Genomic DNA, 21,166 nt, shown 5'->3' with positions numbered 1-21,166 from the left:
TGACAATATCATCAAGCAAACCTACTATTTTCATACAAAGAGAGGAAAGCAGTATTCTTTCTCCAGGAAGAAACATTTTATCAGGAGGCAGCCTAAGCAAATGATGTTTGGTGCAAACGTCTATAGCAGAGGTCCCCAACCTTTTGGGCACCAGGGACCAGTTCCATGGAGAGAGGTTTTGTATGCTGCCTGCAGATGGGGCTTTGCTTGTTTGTGTGGACCAGTTGCTAGCAAGCCGTGGCCTAGTACTGGTCCACGGACTGGGGGTTGGGGACCCCTGATCTATGAAGATTCCCAATCATCCAGCTCATGGTTGTCCCAAAAGTGCTTGAAAATGTTTCATTTCTCATCAAAGAAGGAGAAGAGAAATATTTTCAAGGGAAAAAAAAAAACCAAGAAAATCCAGTTGTAGAAAAGCACCTTTGGGACAATGTTTGGTGCAGTCCCTTATCATCGTGATCTACCAGATATTAGCAAAAGTTCATCTATCAATGACAGGATATTAATTATGGCACACCACAAAGGGTTCTAGCTTTGCCTCAATAACTTTTACTGAAGGCCTCCTTTGTTACATTAGTGCAACTGTCTTGTCCCTATTATGTTACAAAAAACAATACAAGTGTATTTTTTATCAATGACTTTTCTTTCCTTTTCTTCTCTGAATATAGACTAACATATAACAATTGGTGTGATAAGAAATATAATTAATCTAAATTAGTAACTGAGAGTCTCTTCCATATAGTATGTGAACCAAGCTTCTGTTTCACTTTCACAATATCAATTTTGTGCAAGTTGCATGCTTTAAAGTCAGCTTGAAAGAAGATGAAGATCTGAAAACAACCTTGCTGTGTCCTACAATGTTCAGTGCTGTTTATAGTTAAGACACATCTTTTGTTTAGATGTTATAATTATATTAATCAGCTGCAAACCAGCACAGTTTAATCAATCACTCTGAGCTCAGAATACACAGTGTAATTATTATTCATAGCCTACAAAGACATTATCTCTCAAAGACACTGCACAGAAAAATAGTTGCCACCCACTTACCTCCCTTATCATTAAAGTCCCTTCTCTTGAAATACTGCTAAATTTATCAGGGTGTGGGGGCTCCAGACCACCATGACTTGATACCATTCCTAGATTGTAGGACTCGTTGTTGGCTGGCATTCCCGTTGGTCTGAAAAATAGAAGTTTTCAAAACAAGAAGAAAGGAGAAAGAAGCTGTTGGTTTCTCATGACAACTATAGAAAAAAAAAACCTTAAAAGATTCGTAACTGGCAAGATATATGAAAATCAGGACCAGAAGCTAAAGGATTCTTTCTCATGTTTCCAAAATGTTGGTCTCTCTCATTCTTGACATTTATTGGCTGAAGAAGCAATTGCAAAGAGGTAGGTTCGGATCCCAAATGGCAAATTTGGTTTGAAAGAGGAACACCAAGCTTGATATTACATTTTTGGTTCATCCTGTGCTTCTTCCTATCATATTCTAATAATATACAATTCTGACCACTCCATGAAATGTATTTTCTGAACTAACTTCAAGGACAAAGAAACGAGAATTGTATAATGAATCTTTATATGGGAAACTTGTATCCCATGTTATCCATCTTTTACTCTATACATCAGAGCATAACATACTCCCATCAAGCTGATGCTGAAGACTTCTTCAGGAATTACCTGGCTACCCAGAATCAGCATATACAGGGAAGCAGGGAATCAATCTGGTGGCTGGTTACTGCATCACAATCAAAGCCGCACCTTTCGTTCCTGCATGACTATCATGCTCATATATAAAGGAATGGGGTTTTGATTACAGTACCAGAATAACAGAGTTGGAAGGGACATTGGAGGTCTTCTAGTCCAACCCCCTACTTGAGCAGAAGACCCTACACCATTTCAGACAAATGGCTGTCCAATCTCTTCTTAAAAATTTCCAGTGATGAAGTACCCAATAGGCCATCATCTTGCCTATTTTGATCCCTAGTATTGTAACATTTTCAAGTATTCACCATACCATTATAATCCATAGTATGAGATTCCTCTTGTATTGAGCAGAAGCTAGATGAATGGGATTAGGGATAAGTAAATTAATGTTATATGACTATATTTCAGGCAGGCAGTTCTTGCCACAAATAGACTATTTTCAAAGTTATTCCCTTGGCTAGCATTATTGTCAAGTGCATACGTCCCAATGAGGCACTTTTATTTCTGACAGCTCTCCAATGTAAAATTGCAATACAGAATATTTTTCACCACATTAAGCAAAATACAAATAAACTAACTGCCNATTTATAGAAAGATAAATTAAACGATGCTCTGATCATGAACCGGACAGACTGTTGAATTTGGTCAGCCTTCAGAATTTCAAGAAATCGCTGAAGTGTGTGTTGATGCAAATGGCAATGACATGTTCAAATATTAAAGGTGGTGCCTGCCAAATAAAGTAGCAATCTCTATATTTGAAATATAGAAGACCTCAGAGAGGGGTTTTTTTAAAAAAAAATGCTGGGATTGTCAAAAGATCCATTCCCATCCATTCTTCAGTATGAGAATGAGAAAAAAATGTATTAGAGAATTACATTCCATAGACAGACAGGATTGACTCTTGCTACATAAAGGATACACTTTATGGAGGCCAAGTTTGCTACTTCATAGATATTGTAATAGGACAGTGGTGGCGAACCTATGGCACGGGTGCCAGAGGTGGCACTCAGAGCCCTCTCTGTGGGCACGTGCGCTGTTGCCCCAGTCCTAGGCCTTCAGTTGGGTTTTATAAAACCTTTTCGCTTTAGGCCTCCGCCGCCATGTACAAAAAAAAAATTCAATCAGTCAATTTCAACTTCTCGCAGGAAAAAAAAAGATCTTGCAAAATTGGAATTGATTGATTGAACTTTTTAGTCCCACCCAGTCTGCTGTTACCACAGCCACACCCACCCAATGGGCCACCAGACGATGCATAAGTGGGTTTTGGGTTGCAGTTTGGGTACTCGGTCTCTAAAAGGTTCGCCATCACTGTAGTAGGAACTTCACTTCAAGGTGGACAGTAGGGCTTGGACAGCTAAGTCTTCATGGGCAAGAACTCTTATTCAGCTAACTTGCTCAGTGAAATTCTTATCATTGGAGCAGGTGTGGGCAATTCATTTTCCCAAGTGGCCACATGAGAAACTGGGACAGTTAAGGGCTGCTGTCATCGTTGCTGCCACCACTGCAGTCCCGCTCCCCTCCCCCCGGCCATTGTGGGCTAGACAGGGACAACCGAAGGGCCAGATATAGCCCGTGGTCCATATAATTGTATTACAGGGATGAATAATTTCAGTGGCTGATGCTTGCACTTAATGCATTTTGGAAGCAGGAGAGCTGCAATAGGGAGTGGGGCAATGATGTAAAGCAAACAGAGTTGGGATATATCTATGGACATTCCCATTGTTTTTTAAGGGAGAGGAATTGGGGGTATTGATTGATTGATTCAGAGAAGTATCTTTATAGCTTACAATGTATTTTCTTACATCTCTTACTTCAAAGTGACTGAAAACCAGCCCCCCTTTAGAAGTGGTTCAAGAAACCACAAAGAAGGGGGCTGGTATGTGGCTCTAGGGCCCCATTTTGCTCACCTATGTCCTACTGCCATCATCTGATTCCTTACCAAATCATCTAATGAAAGTGTCTGTATTTACTTGTTGGGTCCCTTCACCATTGCTGTTGTGCATTTGTTTACTTCTGTTTGGGCAGAAAGAGAGAGCAGGAGACTAAGTTCCTGGCCTAATCCGGTGGGAAATCTTTTGTATGCATTATGGGGATGGTTTTCCAGCTAACAGTCTACAGAATAATATTCCAACCAGCAGGTCCAAATAAGGTGTATTTGTGGATTTATCTTCACCAAGAAAGAATGCCTTACATAAGCCTTGGGATGTCGCTGACAGGCACAGTGCCATCTTGTGTTTCGCTTTCTCCGTCCTCTTCCTCCTCTTCGCTGCTTTCAGACTCTTCACTGGAAGAGGAATAATCGGTAACTTTCTTTAAAGGCCGGTTGGTTTCTTCAATCCGCAGCTCCCGCAGTTCTTTTGCTAAAGCAGTCAGATCCTGTACGAGAAGGGAAAAACCCAGAAACAAATGTTAATTTTCACCTGAACTACAGAAGGGATGGGATGGGGATTAGCAAATGCAATAGCCATCTGATAGAAGGCTACACGTTATGGAATGTGTAGATTTTGTTGTACAAAACCCTGGCTTTATACTCATTGAAAAACCTAACAGCAAACCTGCTGACATACAGGTTACAGATAAACATGTGTTTATAGCCTTCTATGGACATGTACAAGACTATCAAGGGGAAGGGGAAATGACATCTTGAACATTATGTCATGCAAATGACACAAATGAATTTTTGTCATTTGCATGATGTCATGACACACACAAGCTCATTATCATATCAGCATATCTAAATCTATTTATAGCTATAGCAGATACAAGAATGCAGTCGCCATCATAGTAAACTGGGAACAATGTCACCTCCGATGGGTATTGATTCTAAATATACATTTTGGAAGATCCAAAATCTGCACATTTTTCCATCTAAGGACATTTAAGAGGAACTGAAGTGCATGAGGTCAACCACGACCAAGTACCAAGGACTTTAGATTATGCTAACTGAATTAACTTTGGCTATTATGTTTGCCATGCAGGCATGTGGACCTCTTTATATCCATCTCTTTAGAAATTTAGTGCAACGTATCAAGTGGGTTCCTTATCTATGAACATCACTAACTGTATATATGGAAAGCTCACACAACAGCTTGAATCATGCATAATGATGTACAAAAGATACAGGCAGTGGTGTATTTTATAATATATGCGTGCGAATGCATGTGATGGACACGCACACATGTGCAAAATTTGCCATGAATCATAATGCTAGAACCTAGATAACTAGTCACAAAGAATTTTTCATTTAACACAACATTTAAGGGTCCCCATTTATATCTTAATAGTGTTGCTTTGAGATAAAAAGTTGTAAGAACTGTACAAAAATATTTATCGTAATCTTACATGTTTTCATAGCCACTCAAAGCAAAACAGTAGGGCAAAAATAAAAATCACAATAGATTTAATTAAATAAGTTAGAAGAGATTGCACTAAGCAAGCACAAGATAATCAAAACAATTGCAATCAACTATCTTACAACCTCTCGCTTATATTAAGAATAAGGAAGCTATTAGCATATTTGGCCAGAAATAAAAGATTAGGGAAAAAGAAACTCATTGAACAAATTTCAAGTTTCTACACTGTTGGTTTGTTTGTTCCTCTGGCTATATTCACTTTTTCCTGCACCATACAATTAATTTTTTCTTAAAATGTCTTGGAATGATCTCTTAAAAAGAAAAACAAATGGTCTTTTTACATCCTGATAGGAGAAACAGAATTAAAAAAAACTAACAATCCAGTCTCAGTGGAGTTCTCTTTGATACTTCTGCAGTCAACTTGCTTCACTAAATTCAAATTTAAATTCAGAGGTGAGCTGGAAGGGATCTTGGAGGTCTTCTAGTCTAACCCCCTGCTCAAGCTGGAGACCTATACCATTTTGGAAAAGTAGCTGTCCACTGTCTGAAGCATTCATAACTTCTGAAAGCAAGCTAGTCCACTGGTTAATTGTTCTCACTGTTTGGAAGTTTCTCCTTAATTCCATGTATATCTTATAAACTATATCACGTCTATAGCGTTTGTGCAAGGAATACAAAGAGCAAAGTGTCATCTTCCTTCTATTCATCAAGGCTAATACTATTCCAGGTCAAATTGTGACCCTTTCTAGCCATTTTGTAAAACTTTATGGACAAAATCTATCTCAAGTATATTGAACTCTATGGGCAGGTTGATATATAAATAGAACAATCAACTAGTGGGAGAATTTTTCAATCAATCAAATACCTGATTTTAATTGCCTAAACTACTGTATAATGTCTATTGTTTTGAAATATTGCAGAAATTATAAATGTAAAGTTAATCAAATTCATTCCATATTACAGGAAATCATTTTGCAAACTTTAAGACATTACAAAATCAGGAGTCTCAAAATATAAATAATATCCAATTGAGATTTTACTTCATGAAGCTAACAATTCAAACTTTGCAATACTATCAAATTCAATACATAACAACACATAACATGAAACAGAAAACTATACCAAGATAATTTCAAACTGATTCTACCCTGATTAATTAAAATAGCTTATTAAAACAAAGATTATCCTAAAGTTATAACATATTAGCATAGCATTGCTATGTAAGATTATTTGTTCTGCTTTAAAAGCACAGCTATTTTATTCATTAGTGTGAGGATTTGACTACTGATGATTACTGATTTATTATCTCAGTGCAAAAATATTGTGAATCCAATCCACAAGGAATTCTCAGCATTTTTAGTTAATCTGATATTTTACAAATGGAGACTGAGCTATAAAAAAATAGTTGTTCAAGAAAAGGTCGACAGTGGAGAGTTTTACAGAAGTTTCTAGAAGATCCGACATTAGAGACACATGTTGAGATGGCAATTGCTCTACTTCATTTGTTAAAATTGAGACTTTTATTATTATAATTTTTAAAAATGGAGACCTTCTGTATCTTGAGACTCATATCCAAATATCACATTTATAAAGGTGCACTTGTTACTTTAAGCAACTAACAAAGTGACCTGACCAAATCATAATTATGTAACTAATGTTAACAATCCATTCATCCAGGTTTTGGTAACTTGAAGCAACAAGAAACCTAATGCTGTATGTTAGAGATAATTATTTTTGAAAGTCATATAGTTTTGTTAGTTATGACAAACAAATAAGATAATATTCGCTATTACAACACAATTAGGAGTTGTGAATACTCTCCCCCACAAAATTTTCAAATCTAAAAATTGAAGGGGGAGCAAATCTTATGGAAGCTGCCTTGAACTACATTGGAAAGGCATAGCCAATCAAATAATGAACAACAAGAGTAAGCATCATCACCTTCAAATCAATATTAATAATCATAGAATAATGATCACCACCCCACTGTGTTCCTTTTTACACAACTAAATAATACTGTCGCCATGGCTTCCATTATCAACAAACATCATAATTAATTTCTAATCTAAGCCAATATTTTCATTACTAACAAATCAATCCCTTGGTTTTAATTGCTTAGGTCAACTCCCTCCCCAAATGAAAACAAGCCCAATTAAGATTTGGGCAGAAGGAATATTTTTTTAATATACCTTTCAAAGTCCAGTAATGAATGACTCATTCATTCTGACTGGATTGTTTCCAATTACCTACAGCAATACATCGTATTACTTTTAAATTAGTCCGCTCGCTATCATCCAACTAGAGAATTAAATAGTAAAAAAAAAAAAATTGGCTTACACATTCTCATCTGCAAGCCTGTTATACTTTGGATATCAAAGGTAGCGTTTCATATAATTACTGCTCACAAATCATTCAAGCAAGAGAAAGGGATCTCCAACTGAGCCTAAATGTTTGATTTCTTAGATTTCTAGGCTTCCAATCACACATGAAAACAACTATTTTAATCCTCAGTGTATTACAGATAGACTGTTGTTCAATGTAACATGTCTCAGAGCAGCTTTACATGGTTGGAAGACTTGTGAATGGCCTTTCTATATTTTCAGAATTGAAGCAGAAGATATTTCTGGGAAGGTACTTCTTAACCTGCATGGACAAAAACTATAATAAAGGTACCACTCATCTTTGATGTAATAGTAGTTTAGTGAAGATTCTGCCATATTTTCCTAAGTCAGCTTGAATCTGGGATTTATGAACATACTTCCTGACCTTTGATTAGTTGTCTTCTCTTCCTTCAGTTTAGATATCCTAACTTGGAGGGATGTACAGTTTGGGAATGTGCAGAAAAAGGAATTGTGAAGATTAGATCCAGCAAGGTCAAAAGCAAATAACCTACACTCTGCAACTGGAACAATTGATGATGCAGTCTAGATAGGGTACATGACTAGCATGGATCTTTGCTTCCTGAATTTTAGGGAAGTCAAGTTTGGAGGCTTGCTTTGGTTTTTACATGATGTTTTGCCTATAAAAGATGTAGCCCTTTCTGATTCAAAATGGTGGAAAATAGCATTTGTTGATTTTTTAAAAAAGGTTGAAGGGTTTATAACAGTGATGGCGAACCTTTTAGAGACCCAGTACCCAAACTGCAACCCAAAACCCACTTATTTATCACTGGGTGCCAGGTGGGCGTGGCCGCGGTGGTCATGGCAGACTGGGTGGGCGGGGCCAGTCCCTCACCCTCTCCAGGGCACGGCACGCGTGCCCACAGAGAGGGCTCTGAGTGCCGCCTCTGGCACGCGTGCCATAGGTTCACCACCACTGGTCTATAAGGAACACACATACCCAAAACACATGAGCAGCTACATGTCACTTCTGTCTGGGTTGGGGAATTATGCTTTCAGCAACCATGACATGGAATGGAATGGAATAGAATAGAATAGAATAGAATAGAATAGAATAGAATAGAATAGAATAGAATAGAATCAGTGAAGATACCTGCATGGCAGCTCTGATTCACCTCATGAGCTCTAAATAGATCCCAAGATACAGTAATAATATCTCTGGTGACACTTCCTTTTGTTCTCATGTGGCTTTGAAGTCTTTACCACATGATCTTAAAATGGTGAGTTTGAAACCTAAAAAATCTAGATCTACATATAACTTTTACTCAAACAGATCTGAAGAAAGTACAATTTCCATATTTCAGCAAATATCTGAGACAACAGACAACATTTTAATCAGAACTGACTTTTCTATTTGGGGGGAAAAATCTAGACTATAGAGTTCATTTTGGTTCCTACTATCATTATAACTCTAATGTGCCTCAATCTTATCTGAGTGGGTTAAGGACATCAAGATGGAAGACAAGTTAAATAAAAGTTTTACATGTCACTTACACCCACTTTTCCATTTAGAGAGAGGGTTTCTCTAGTTATATTAAGATCTTTCCTCTGGAATTACAATTAGCAACAGCCTTTTTGTTAGATGTTAGCAAACAAGAAAGTAGGGCTTGATTTTAAGCATAACTTTATGCAAGGGCACGACAAACCTAGAATAGACACTGCTAACCTTCTCTATTGCTTTATTATAGGCTTGGGAGTAATGGTGAATTAATTAGCAGCAGGAGAAAGAGATCAGAATAGGAAAATAAACTTATAAATGTTATCAATAAAAAAGAAAATGTCAGAAAAACTAAGAGGTAGGTTAGAAACAAATTAAAAATTATCCCCGTAAAAAGAGAAAAACAAAACAACAAAGAAATTTCTTCTACACCCAAATCCAATTTAGAAATTCAAAATGTCAAAATGCAAAATCAAATTGGTATGAAATGGTGCAGTCAGCTTGTTACATGCCTTTGTGAAGCCTCTAGCAAAAATAATGGTAGTTTAGATTTGGCACAGGGTAGGGGTCGTTTAATTAAATTCCTTCTCGTCTGCTTCTTTTGGTCACGAATCAAGGCACTGAGCTGTGCTTCATCTTGTGTTGAACCAAGCCAGAATTTCTTGAAAGATTCCCCCAAATAAAAACAAGTGCAGATAATGACAACAAGGTCAACAAGTGATTAGAAACTAGACAAGACAATTGAGACAAGTTGAGGTAGTCCTCGACTTACAACAGTTTGTTTAGTGACCGTTTGAAGTTACAACAGCACTGAAAAAAGTGACTTATGACCGTTTTTCACACTTATGACCATTGCAGCATCCCTATGGTCACGTGATCAAAATTCGGATCCTTGGCCACTGACTCATATTTATGACGGTTGCAGTGTCCTGGGGTCATGTGATCCTTTTGCGATCCTCTGATAAGCAAAGTCAATGGGGAAGCTTGATTCACTTAACAACTGTGTTACTAACTTAACAACTGCAGTGATTCACTTAACCAATGGAGCAAGGAAGGGCAAAACTAACTTAACTAATTTCTCACTTAGCAACAAAAAATTTGGGGTTCAATTGTGGCCGTAAGTTAAGGACTACCTGTACTATAGCACCTTCAGGTATACAAAGTATACCTGAAGTATACTTTAAATGTGTTGGATACTTGTTTCTTCTCCCTCCCCCCCCAAACAAATTGTACAAAAGTTGTGGAGAGATTATTCATCAGATAAAAAAAATAAGAAGGCAGAAGCATATGCTGCTCATATATGACCGATGGCTATCACAATAGCTACATAGGACTCACAGCAGGTCGACTTGGCCGGGTCACCTCCTTGCTATCTTCCTGCTTTATCTTGGCTGGTTCATGTAGTAGTATAGGTGATCCTTCAAGCTTGGCATTTCCTGGGCAAAGAAGAAATCCAGTGTAAAACAGATTAAAGATCAAATTGAGGCAGGGAGCATGAGGCAGGGTAGAGAAGGTCTGCTTCAGAAAATCCCATTTTCTTTGGATGTTGACTGTAATCTTTGCTGAGCCTAGATCTCAATGCGTGCGTACACTAGGGGTCTTCAAACTTGGCCCTTTTATGACTTATGGACTTCAACTCCCAGAATTCCTCAGCCAGCATGCCTGGCTGAGGAATTCTGGGAGTTGAAGTCCACAAGTCATAAAGGGGCCAAGTTTGAAGATCCTTGGCGTACACTGAGAGAAACCCCCATTTCTTTCCATTCTCACATATTGGCATTTTGGTATTTTTGTTAGGTCACATCTACTTAAGACCACTTTCTCCAGAATGGGGTCCTTTCCAGGAAGTTTGGCTTAGTTTAACCTGTACCTGAGCTGTACCACTTCAAATGAAAAGGTGCGGTCACAAGATTGAATTTCCCTCCAGGCACATATCTTAAAAGCCTTGTATATGAGGAACCAACAATTGGAGGACTTTTCCCTTTGTGGGATTCATTAACTTGATACCAACTATGAGTTGGAAGGTTGTACGAATTTGGAATCACCCCATCAGGAAATAAAGTTTGATGCTATGCTATGCCTTAGACCCATCTTTTCCAGTCTGGACACCTCCAGATGTATTGACTTCAATTATTCACAGCTCTGACCATTTCCTATTTATTTGGTTGAGGATTCTTTCAGCTGCCAAGGACTTCTTCAATTCTTTATACTAGAAAGAGAAAACAGCAAATTGGGACACACACCCCCAGTGGCATCCATTTTCTTCAACATTCAAAACATATAGTGTCCTTCACTCAGGAACTAACAACATTTTGAGCCCCAAGCTACATGTAATGAGATTTTAGAGACCTCATCATATCTTACAACTTTACCACAAACTTGTGATCTTGTGGAACGCTAACTAAATTTTACTTTGAGAGGTCAGGATGGCTTAAGGTTGGAAGACAGCCTGGCACCTGTGGGTATTCTCTGCTGATCGTTTGTGCTAAACTGTCAGGTTGTTCACTTCTTCGGGACTTAACATGATGTGTGAGCCCCCCCCCCTTAAAGGCTTAATTCTATTAGCAAACCAAGGTAACATTCATGGCTAAAATATCCTGGGGCTTAGTGTTAGATATGAAGGCAGACATTCAAAACACAAACAGAATTAAGGACACAGGGAGAAATGAAAAGTCTTTCTAGCATTATAGGTGGTCAGACGATAATCCAATGAGCAGAGCCTTTCAAGCAGCAAAAATGAAAGTAGGACAAACTGTAGGTATGAGAGTGGGCTAAAATCTCACCTCTGGCTCGGTTCCGTTCACTGGAGCCAGCTTGGGATCCAGGTTGTGAGCCAGCCTGTGAACTGGGCTGCGAACTGGGGGTGCTGGAGCTGGAAGAACTGCCACTGCTTGTTCTCTGTATCAGATTTTCTATTATGGGCTCTGTTCTCCGCAGGTCTGGGTTACTAGAGAGAGGAAAGAAGAGAGGACGTTATACCTATTTATTTATATTCTGCCTTTATTATTTGCTTGTAAATAACTCAAGGTAGTAAATATACTTAATACTTCTTCTCCTCTCATTTTCCCAACAACAACCCTGCAAGATGAGTTGGGCTGAGAGAGAGTGAATAGTCCAGTCACCCAGCCAGCTTTCATGCCCAAGGCAGGGCTAGAACTCATAGTCTTCTGATTTATACATTGGTGCCTTGACCACTAAACCAAGCCGGCTTCTCATTTATCTGTTCATCCATTTCCCGAGTTCTTTAGAAAGATTCTTGTGAATTAGGTGGGAGAGAACCCTTTGATGCTTCTATTGGCCAATGCTGCAAATTTTCTTAGAAGACTTTTGTTATTGAAAGTGGCTTGTACCCTCGGCCTAACAGGGTAACAATCTGATTAGTCTGGTTTCTATGCCATGAACATCTAAACCACAGCTGCCTCTTTCTTCAGAAGGAAGCAAACTGATATGATCTCGAAGAAATGAACACACATCAAATAACTATAGTGCCTTATCTATGATCATCCATTTATTTAAATTCCTTGCAGCATGCCGTTTTGATTTCCTTAATTTCTGCTAAAGCAATACCTTAAAAAACTGACTTCTACAAGATGCAGTAGCACGTCCAAAATAAAGTCATTAAAAGTAATGGGATGGTAGCCATAAAATTAAGGAAACCAGTAAGTGACAGGTTAAAAAAATCATTCTGAAACTAGCTGCAAATATTTAACTTCTAAACTATAAACCAGCTAATATTGGCTAATCTATTTGCCTTGTTCTAGTGTCCTCCAAAAAGCAACAGCTGAGTTGATCTTGAGATGACTAAAAGGACTCTATAGGCTAAGGGTTTTCAAACTTAGCCCTTTTTATGACTTGTAGACTTCAACTCCCAGAATTCCTCAGCCAGCATACCTGGCTGAGGAATTCTGGGAGTTGAAGTCCAGAAGTCATAAAAAGGGCCAAGTTTGAAGACCCCTGCTATAGGCAGTCTCAGATGTAACTATTCAATTACTGTAAAACACACAGCCCAGGTGGGTTTTTTCACCCTGTTCCTGATCCAAGCTGACTGTGAGCCATTAGGAGAATTGAAGTACTACACACCTAGAGGGATCTTCTTAGCAGAAGGATGCCACCTTTATCCTGTCCTATCTTTTCTTTGATCTCACTTTCATCTTTATAGTTAGTGAAAATTCCCTACATATAGTAACAAAATACTAGCATTGGACCTTGAACTTGAAAACCAAGTGCCTAGCTCCAAGCAGCAATTCCACTGCAAATTAATGAAGAGACATTCCCTAAGAACAAGTACAGGTGTAAAAATCCAGCCTAAAGCAAACGCAGAACTGAAAGTCAGACATGAACAAGGGGAATCTGGATTTAAATCCTGCTTGTTGGAGGGGACACACATACATGTGCCTATTGTACAAACATTCCACCTTTTCTACTAGAGGTTATAAGCACTGAACCTCAGTTTTCTTGGTTCGTATCCAATCTTCTCTAGCTACTCTTAAACTGTTCTTTAAAGTGAGATTAGCAAACACCATCCTGCTCTTTCTCTCAGAGTTCAGATCCCAGCAAGGAGGAAAGATGAGTAAAGGGCAGCTGTGCCCAAAATAAAGCAGGGTATCTTTTATGAATGCCACCTTGAGTGGAAAACTATTTTGGTAAATAATACATAGGTTATCTATTTTAACTGGGTCATTCTAAGAATAACGTACTAGTTATTTCCAACCCTATATCCCAAATTCCATCCGATTGGGAAATGCAGGTATAGAAGATGAAACATTTTCTTGTCTGAATACAATGCAAATATTTTCAGACTGGTTTCTGTTACATTTGGAATTTTAGATGCAGAATGAGTGAGGTTTCCTAGGCAAAATCCAAGATTTTCTGCCTTTCTGAGCAAATCTTTCAATCTTCCACTTAGACAGCATTTGTTGTAAATTTCAGTGGTCAAAAAAGAGTCTTGGGGTTATGGCTTTGTATTTTATACTACAACAGGATCTGCAGTGTGATGCAAAACACAAACTAATTGAAGAAAGAGCAAGAAATCCTAGATCCAAGACTTATATCCTTTTAGGCAAAGACTGTTGCTATTATATGCCAGAATTACTGTGGAGATGAATGCCTGCCAAAGCCTTAAATAAATCTTAGCCATTTCCTCTTTTACATCAGTCCCCTAGCTCTTAATGCATTAGTTTAGATAAATCAGATTAAATCCTGATTTATCAAGAGCTGACTTAAGTAAGATCTCTTGCCCAGCATAATATGAAATATAAACACACACACACACACACACACAGGCCAGTGGCTCCCCAGAATTTCAGGTGCTAGGCAAGATAAGAACCACACTAGAGTAAATGCAAAAAAGGAAAGTGAAAAGACTGCAGCAACTGGGGTTTTTGAACTTAAGGTGAACCAAGGGGAAGAGGGGCTAATAGATTCTACTATGGAGACAAATAGGTTTTCTCCCATTTCATGATGTAGTCATCTGCTGAAATTACACATAGGACGATTGAGGACTGAAAAAAAAATCCTTAAGTGACACATTGTGAAATTTGCTTCCATCAGATGTTGTGATGGACCACCAGCTTAGGTAGCTTTTAGTGGAAACCAGACAAAATCCTGGGGAGGACTATCAATAGTTACTAGTCTTCATAATCCACTATTACTTCCTTGAATACAGGTAGTGAACAGGTAACTGGCATCTTAAATATCAGATGCTACGAAGCAACAGTGGAAAAGGGCTATACATCCCAAATACATCTGGTTACCTGTTTATGACACAACACTGAGCTTGAGGGGATCTTGCTCAAACCAGCAAGACTCTTTTCATGTATGTGTCCGTATGTTCATGCTCCTTTGAGCTTTTTTAAAACTAAAGACGGCAGGGACAGAACTTCCATGCAAAATATGTGTTCTCCCACTTGCCTCTCCCAGTGTACACCACTGTTCAACACTATCTGAATAGGGTAGAAGTCCCCCAACTTGCTATGTTCCTCTTGTCTACATCTCAAGAGGGCTGGGGAAAGGAAATAAGACATTCTTCCTCCATAGAATATTCAATAGTGTCTCTCTTCTAAATCTAGCGCTTTAGATGTAGGAATAGTAAGCTTTATCTTGGTTGGGGTTACCTTGCTCTTATGGGCTGTGATCCGAGTCGCGGTCCTAGAGCATTCCCATTCCCAGGTGAGTTCTTCCGAGCTAATGCAGGTGAGATGGAAGTAGTTCGCTGAGGCACCTGTAAGAAAACCCAAAGTGTGCTGGCTACTGAAGTTCTGCTGCCAGAAGTAGGCTACCAGACTCAAAATGGGACAACTCACTGTGGCCAGCTTGTCACTGCCAGCTTGCCACTGCCAGCTTGCCACTGCCAACTAGCCACAGCCAACTCACTGTGGGACAATTGCCACAGGACAATTCAACAATTCAATTTAATTATTTAATATAAAATTATTTTAATTTTCATCACTCACATTTCATTCTGTCCCTCCATTTGCATCCTTTCTTTAGTGATTCTATTCCACCATTTCTTTGATATTAGTGTAACTGTCGTCCCACGGCAAGTTGTCCTGTGGCAAGTTGGCCGTGGCCAATTGTCATAGTCCCTCCCAGACTGTACCAACATATTACGGGTAATGAGTATCAGATTAGGCAAATTTGCCAGTAAAATGTGCTTTGCTTTTTTCTTGCAAAATAGAATTATTTTTTTCAGCGAAGCAACTGTAAACTGCACTTGGGTGTTTCCACAGCACCTTTTTAAGAAAGAAAAGATAATATATGAAATGTATTCATTTTAATTCCATAGGGTAACTTACTTGTTTCAATCAAGGCTTGATGACCTTTGTTTTAAGTTGCCACACCAATATGTGGTTTGCAGAAAGTCATATACGGGAACTAAAAATTCCAAGATTTTTGGAAGGGTGTCCTAATGTGTCCCACAGAAACAGAGAGGAAATTGATTTTTCATCAGAAGCAAGGCACTTGCTTTGAAACCTTGAGGTGGCTTATATATGGGTCTTTCTTTTCTTTTATCCCTACTGCGAGAACTCAGTGGAGAACTCAGTGAAGTGAGTTCGTCTGAGAGGTTACAAGTGGCCGATAGTTATCCAGTAAGCTTCCATGATTGAGTGGGAACTAAAATCTGGATCTTCTGACTCCAGGTCCAAGACTTATTATACTACAATGACACTAATGATGGTAGTATTTTGTTATTATAATGAGGCATTGAATTGCAGAGTAGAAGTGCAGCAACCCTATTGATTTTAAAGTCAGCCCAGGGATTAGGAGCCACTTGAAGATTCTAACAGTTGCTAACTCAAAACCAAGATGTACAAAAATTCAATGGAGCATTAACATCATAAGCCATACAAATATGGTAATAATAAGCAATGCAGAGATGAGAATATCAAGATGTTACTGCACTATGTATGTTTTTGTACTGGCATTATTTTAAGCCAGATAATTGGTTCATCTAGATCAGTATTGTCTATCCTTAGTGGCCTTCCAAATATTATTGGACCTTGGGTCTCAACAGTACAGCCAGCACAATCATGGGTGATGGGAACTGTAGTTCACCATCAGTTGGATGAAAGTGTTTTGCTGCCACTCTGTTTTAATCACAATTTTCTTTTCATACCTACTAGAGATGACAAGGACTGAACTTGGGATCTTCTACATAAAGCCTTTTTCCAAAGCAAGCCATAAAATATTATGTTTAGCAGTGGCCTTGTTCAAAGAGAAAAAGCCATGAATATACAAATACGTGATTAATTTACACAAATGTTTATGGGAGGTAGATTTGACTATAATAGACACATTCAGATTTTTAATTATGCACAGATATTCATGTGATGGGTTTGTGGTCTCGAACAACAAATTATTTCTGAATTGGTCTGAATAGGAATGAAGATAATACCATTCCACATTAAAATGTGATAAAATGGAACACATTTATAGTGTATAGTGAAGGTTGTATAATAGACACGTACCCTAACTGTAACCTCTGTGGATTTTGCTGCTGATCTGATGGAAAATGTGTTGTTGTTGTTATTAGTGGTGATAATGGAATGGTAATATTTTTTATAATCCCTTATAATTACAGAAATTCTTGAAGCAATTTTTCATAACCATATCATCATTGTAGAAAAAAAGTAAAATAAAAATGGACTAAAACACAGGAAAAAATATCCCTTAAATGGCATGTTAGGCAGAGTTAGTGATAAGGATGGTAGATGTAAAAAGATTTAAAAAAAAAAAAAGAAGTGAGAAACATGTCATTGTTGGGGCTGGTGTAATACAAAAAAGAGAGGATATACCACAGCACAGGTGCCACAAAAGACGAAATCCTCTGTGCCACGATCAGATAGGGCATTTTTTGTGTTTCCAACATGTGGACATTTTTTTTAGCGCTTCCAATATGTTCAGTGCAACCACCTTGCAGCTGAAATGGAACATTTCACGAACGTCATACACAGAAGATTTCAAAATGAAATCTTTTGCACACTCTTCATAGAGTCCCAGGGGTAGGCAACCTTGGCTCTTTTATGACTTGTGGACTTCAACTCCCAGAATTCCTGAGCCAGGCTGGCTCAGGAATTCTGGGAGTTGAAGTCCACGAGTCATAAAAGAGTCAAGGTTGCCTACCCGTCATAGACAAAAGCTTTATAATAAACCTGGTCCTGAAAATTCTTTTTCAAAAGGCAACCCGGAATTTATTTTTCCTTGAAGACTAAAGCAGCTTCTTGGATAAGAAACAAAATGCCTTCAGGGAAAAATACAAGTCCAGTTGCCTTTTGAAAAAGCACCTTTGGGATAACCATGACCTGGATGTCTGAGAATCTCCATAGACAACCTGGTTCTAACTGCCTGTCATTTTCTTCAAAAAGAAAAATGTACTTTATAATTATTCACCTCTCTACTTCAAGTGAATAATTTATTTTCACTGTTAATCTTAGGGGATTAAACTTTTGTTGATTTCACAGCTCAAGCAACATAACACATTACCCATAGGTTATGGTTCTAAAATGCAGCTAACCGAGAACCCCATCTCTAAGCCGGTTGGAGGTCTCTTTGTGGTCATCTTATCTGTCAACTACTTAATCACAAAGATAATCCTGTATTCAAGACGATTTCCTCCCTTTAAGATTGGACACAAAAACACTGCTTGTTTTCTGCACCATTGTTCCTGGTGTCATCTAAGGTGACCTTCTTATTTTGAAAAGAAATTATCTGGGGGAAAATCCCTAATCTTTCTTGGTAAGTATTGTATAAATTATTCATGACACAGTGCAATTTTTTTCTCAGAAAAAAACTGTAAGGGACATCTCTGCATTTAATCAATCGGCTATTTCTTTTTCTTCTTTTCATGTTTGTGCAATCCGAGATTCAGCATGAAAAAGAAGCTATTTTTTTTTTTACAAAAGAAAAGAAAGCATCATCATCAACAGCAGTATCTACATTAGTAGTTTGGAACAGAGCCTTAGATTGCAACGTAATGGTCACTTACTTAGGAGAAAGGCCCATGCATTTCAGTGGGACTTAATTCTAAGTAGATGCATAGGGAACTGCATTAATTAAAGAGCTACTGCTGCCATCAAATAAATGAAAGCACAAAGATTCCGGAGCACTTCTACAATATTCTATCCAATATTGATTATATCTGGAGGCATGATGTCAGCCTGGAAAGCTTACAGGTTTGATCCAGTATGGCAAGTTTTATGCTTACTGCAGATTTCTTGTTTAAATGCAAAGCTGAGAGCGGGAGGGAAGAAAAGGGAAGCCAAAAGACAGACATGCCGCATCCACTGCAACATTATTTTAATAGCCTTTTATATTATTTATCAGCTAGCACAGTGTATTGATCTCATGCATGTTATTTTTTTAACCGCTTGTTGCTTTAACCTGGAACTCCACAGCCAAAATGATGCTGGGGAATGCTGTACGGATTTGTGCTCACAATAAGATCTTATTCCTGTCTGATATAGCAATCACTGGTTTCAATGTCTGCTTGTTGCCTTGACTGGTATATTCCATAAAAGAATCCAAACCCCCAGTGTCATCTCTAGGATCATTTTGTTAATTACTGAACAGGAAATCCAGCTAAACATCCCTATTTATCTATATAGGTGAGAAAACAACTTGTACTAATACATTTGACAGATGGTAAACCTGCCTAGCTTTGATTATTTGTGTAAAATGTTATATGTCCTTAGTTCTTATGGGAATGACGGCCTGTCCAGAATAATTTGGGGTTCAGATTAGGAGGTTATGGGAAGAGAAACCTTTGTGTTAGTTTCCTTGTCTATTTTCAGAAAGACACAGCTACTATTAGAGGAGGTCAGGTGGTGCCTGCAGATTGAAAACTTCATTGCTTCTGCCAATATAGTTTAAAAACTGGATAAATACACATCTCTAAAAGGGAGCCAATAGCTACCAATGGGTTTCTTTAACTATTCAGTGGACTCATGACAAGAAGCTATGGAAAATCAATGAATTTTTATTCGGTTTTATCCAGGTCATTATGTTTGTCTCACAACCTGAGGTCATAAGGTTGCACATAACCCTAAATTATCAAGAGTTCACTCTGTTGCAACTAGATTAAAGGAGATAATTATTAAATGCAATATAAAATAGGGATATTATATACGGATTCTAATTATAATTACGTTGAAACTGAAAACCAGTTAAGTTTTCATAAGGCCCCACTCACTACTTTTTGGAAAGTGGCTCTGATACGTTATTAAAAAAAAAATGAGAGTGCTTCTCATGGGGGGTTGCATTTGCTTGATGCATTTGCTCTTTGGTAGAAACTCTGGGGCAAACCCATTCTATCTCAGTTGCCTCTTCATGTTTTAAACTGGAGTTACTGTACTTTCATCATATTTATTTTACTGCAAATAATTAAGAGACTTCGGATTTTGTCAGTATATAAACGCAATGAATGGATGGATGAATAGATGGATGGATGGATGGATGCATGAATGGATGGATAGATGGATGCATGAATGAATGAGCAGTGAACTGTTGGCGACTAGTTTTACTAGATCTGGACTGAAAAAAAGCAAAAGCAAAACCAGGCAACCAATTCAGAGTAGCAATTATATAATGTATGAATCTCTTTGCTGCCATCTAGCAGGCATCTGGATTTTGGCAGCTCAAACTGGCTAGTTCCATTAGAGGCTAAACCTGGTACCTTTTGTGGTCTATCATAGAGCTACAGTTACTGCCCTCAAAGGAATTTGAAGCATGTCCTCAAATATTAATGTATTTGGCCATTCAATTGCAGTTGTCGCCAGGGCCATACTGGGAAAGAGTCCCTAATGCCACCTGAAAGACCTGCAGCGCCACCACAGACGTCTAAGCTATTTCCTATTCCGAATTTTGTAACTTAGCACAATTCCTTTTTTTAAATTTGTTTTTACCTTTGGTGGAATGTCTTCTTCCTGCCGTAACCAAGAACTTCGATCAAACTTTTCAACACGAGGGGGGAGAGGAGGCTTTTCGGAAGTGGGGTCCGAGTTCTGCCTTGGCATCTCAGTGCGGTGAGAGGTCACCGTTAGAGCTTCCTGAAACCCAGCCATTCCCTTTGTGGGTTGTTCATGCAGTGACTGAGAGGCAGGCAAGGAAGGTCCCTGGGATTTCACACTGACCAGATGTGGAATCTACGCACCAAGTTGAAACAAAACCATAAGTATAAACTGGAAAAAAGTTATTAAAAAGAGTATAATGAAGCATATGGGTTTTTTGTTTTTGTTTTTTAGAAAAATGTTTCCCCAATTTTTATTTTAGTTTTGATCTTTAAAAAAATGAATTTGATTTAAAAAAAATAAGATTCAAGATATCTTTCAATAATAAGTGGATGAAGTTCAGGAAATGCCAAAGATGAGATTCCTTATTTGGCCTGAATTCTGTTCCTCTAAGAATGTCTGCTAGAGCGTAGTTATATGATAATGTGTTATTTATGAAATGATGCAAGAAAGTTACATATGAAATGTTTGTTTCTTTGGCATGGTTTATGATATCCAGAAACAAAGGAAACTTGATTTTCCATAGATTATTGTTATTCCCACCAATTGGTTTGGTATGTCAAATCCATGGTTTTCAGCTTCTTTATTTTAAAGAATATTTCAAAAGGGGAGTGGCTGTTTTCAGGAGTTTCAGGTTCTGATAAGTCATCAAAAAGTGTAACGCTTTCTGCATTTACACTACTGTAAAATTATAATGATTAGGAATCATGTATAGAGACTCATCAGGCAAGGCTGGTGGCTCCTCATTTTGGTTGCACTGAGTTGCCAAAA

The 21,166-nt window shown here is 38.1% G+C and overlaps 1 protein-coding gene across 2 annotated transcripts in view; it reads right to left on the bottom strand.

The window, feature by feature from the left end:
• Positions 1-21,166, bottom strand: part of TNIK (TRAF2 and NCK interacting kinase) — a 132,748-nt gene that overhangs the window by 27,597 nt on the left and 83,985 nt on the right. The window contains exons 14-20 of one of the 2 annotated variants that reach the window (XM_015825764.1): positions 20,291-20,530; positions 15,005-15,111; positions 11,675-11,838; positions 10,229-10,330; positions 9,123-9,145; positions 3,896-4,080; positions 1,048-1,177 (exon numbers count right to left, since the gene is read on the bottom strand). In XM_015825764.1, coding sequence (XP_015681250.1) covers positions 1,048-1,177; positions 3,896-4,080; positions 9,123-9,145; positions 10,229-10,330; positions 11,675-11,838; positions 15,005-15,111; positions 20,291-20,530 — 951 coding nt within the window. The remainder of the gene's footprint in view (positions 1-1,047; positions 1,178-3,895; positions 4,081-9,122; positions 9,146-10,228; positions 10,331-11,674; positions 11,839-15,004; positions 15,112-20,290; positions 20,531-21,166) is intronic. The other variant, XM_015825765.1, reaches the window with a different exon arrangement.

This window comes from Protobothrops mucrosquamatus, unplaced genomic scaffold (assembly GCF_001527695.2).
Source record: "Protobothrops mucrosquamatus isolate PMUCROS unplaced genomic scaffold, P.Mucros_1.0 scaffold2794, whole genome shotgun sequence".
Classification (NCBI taxonomy): domain Eukaryota; kingdom Metazoa; phylum Chordata; class Lepidosauria; order Squamata; family Viperidae; genus Protobothrops; species Protobothrops mucrosquamatus.
Note: the sequence above shows the minus strand (reverse complement) of the source record. Positions and strands in the feature narration are given on the sequence as shown.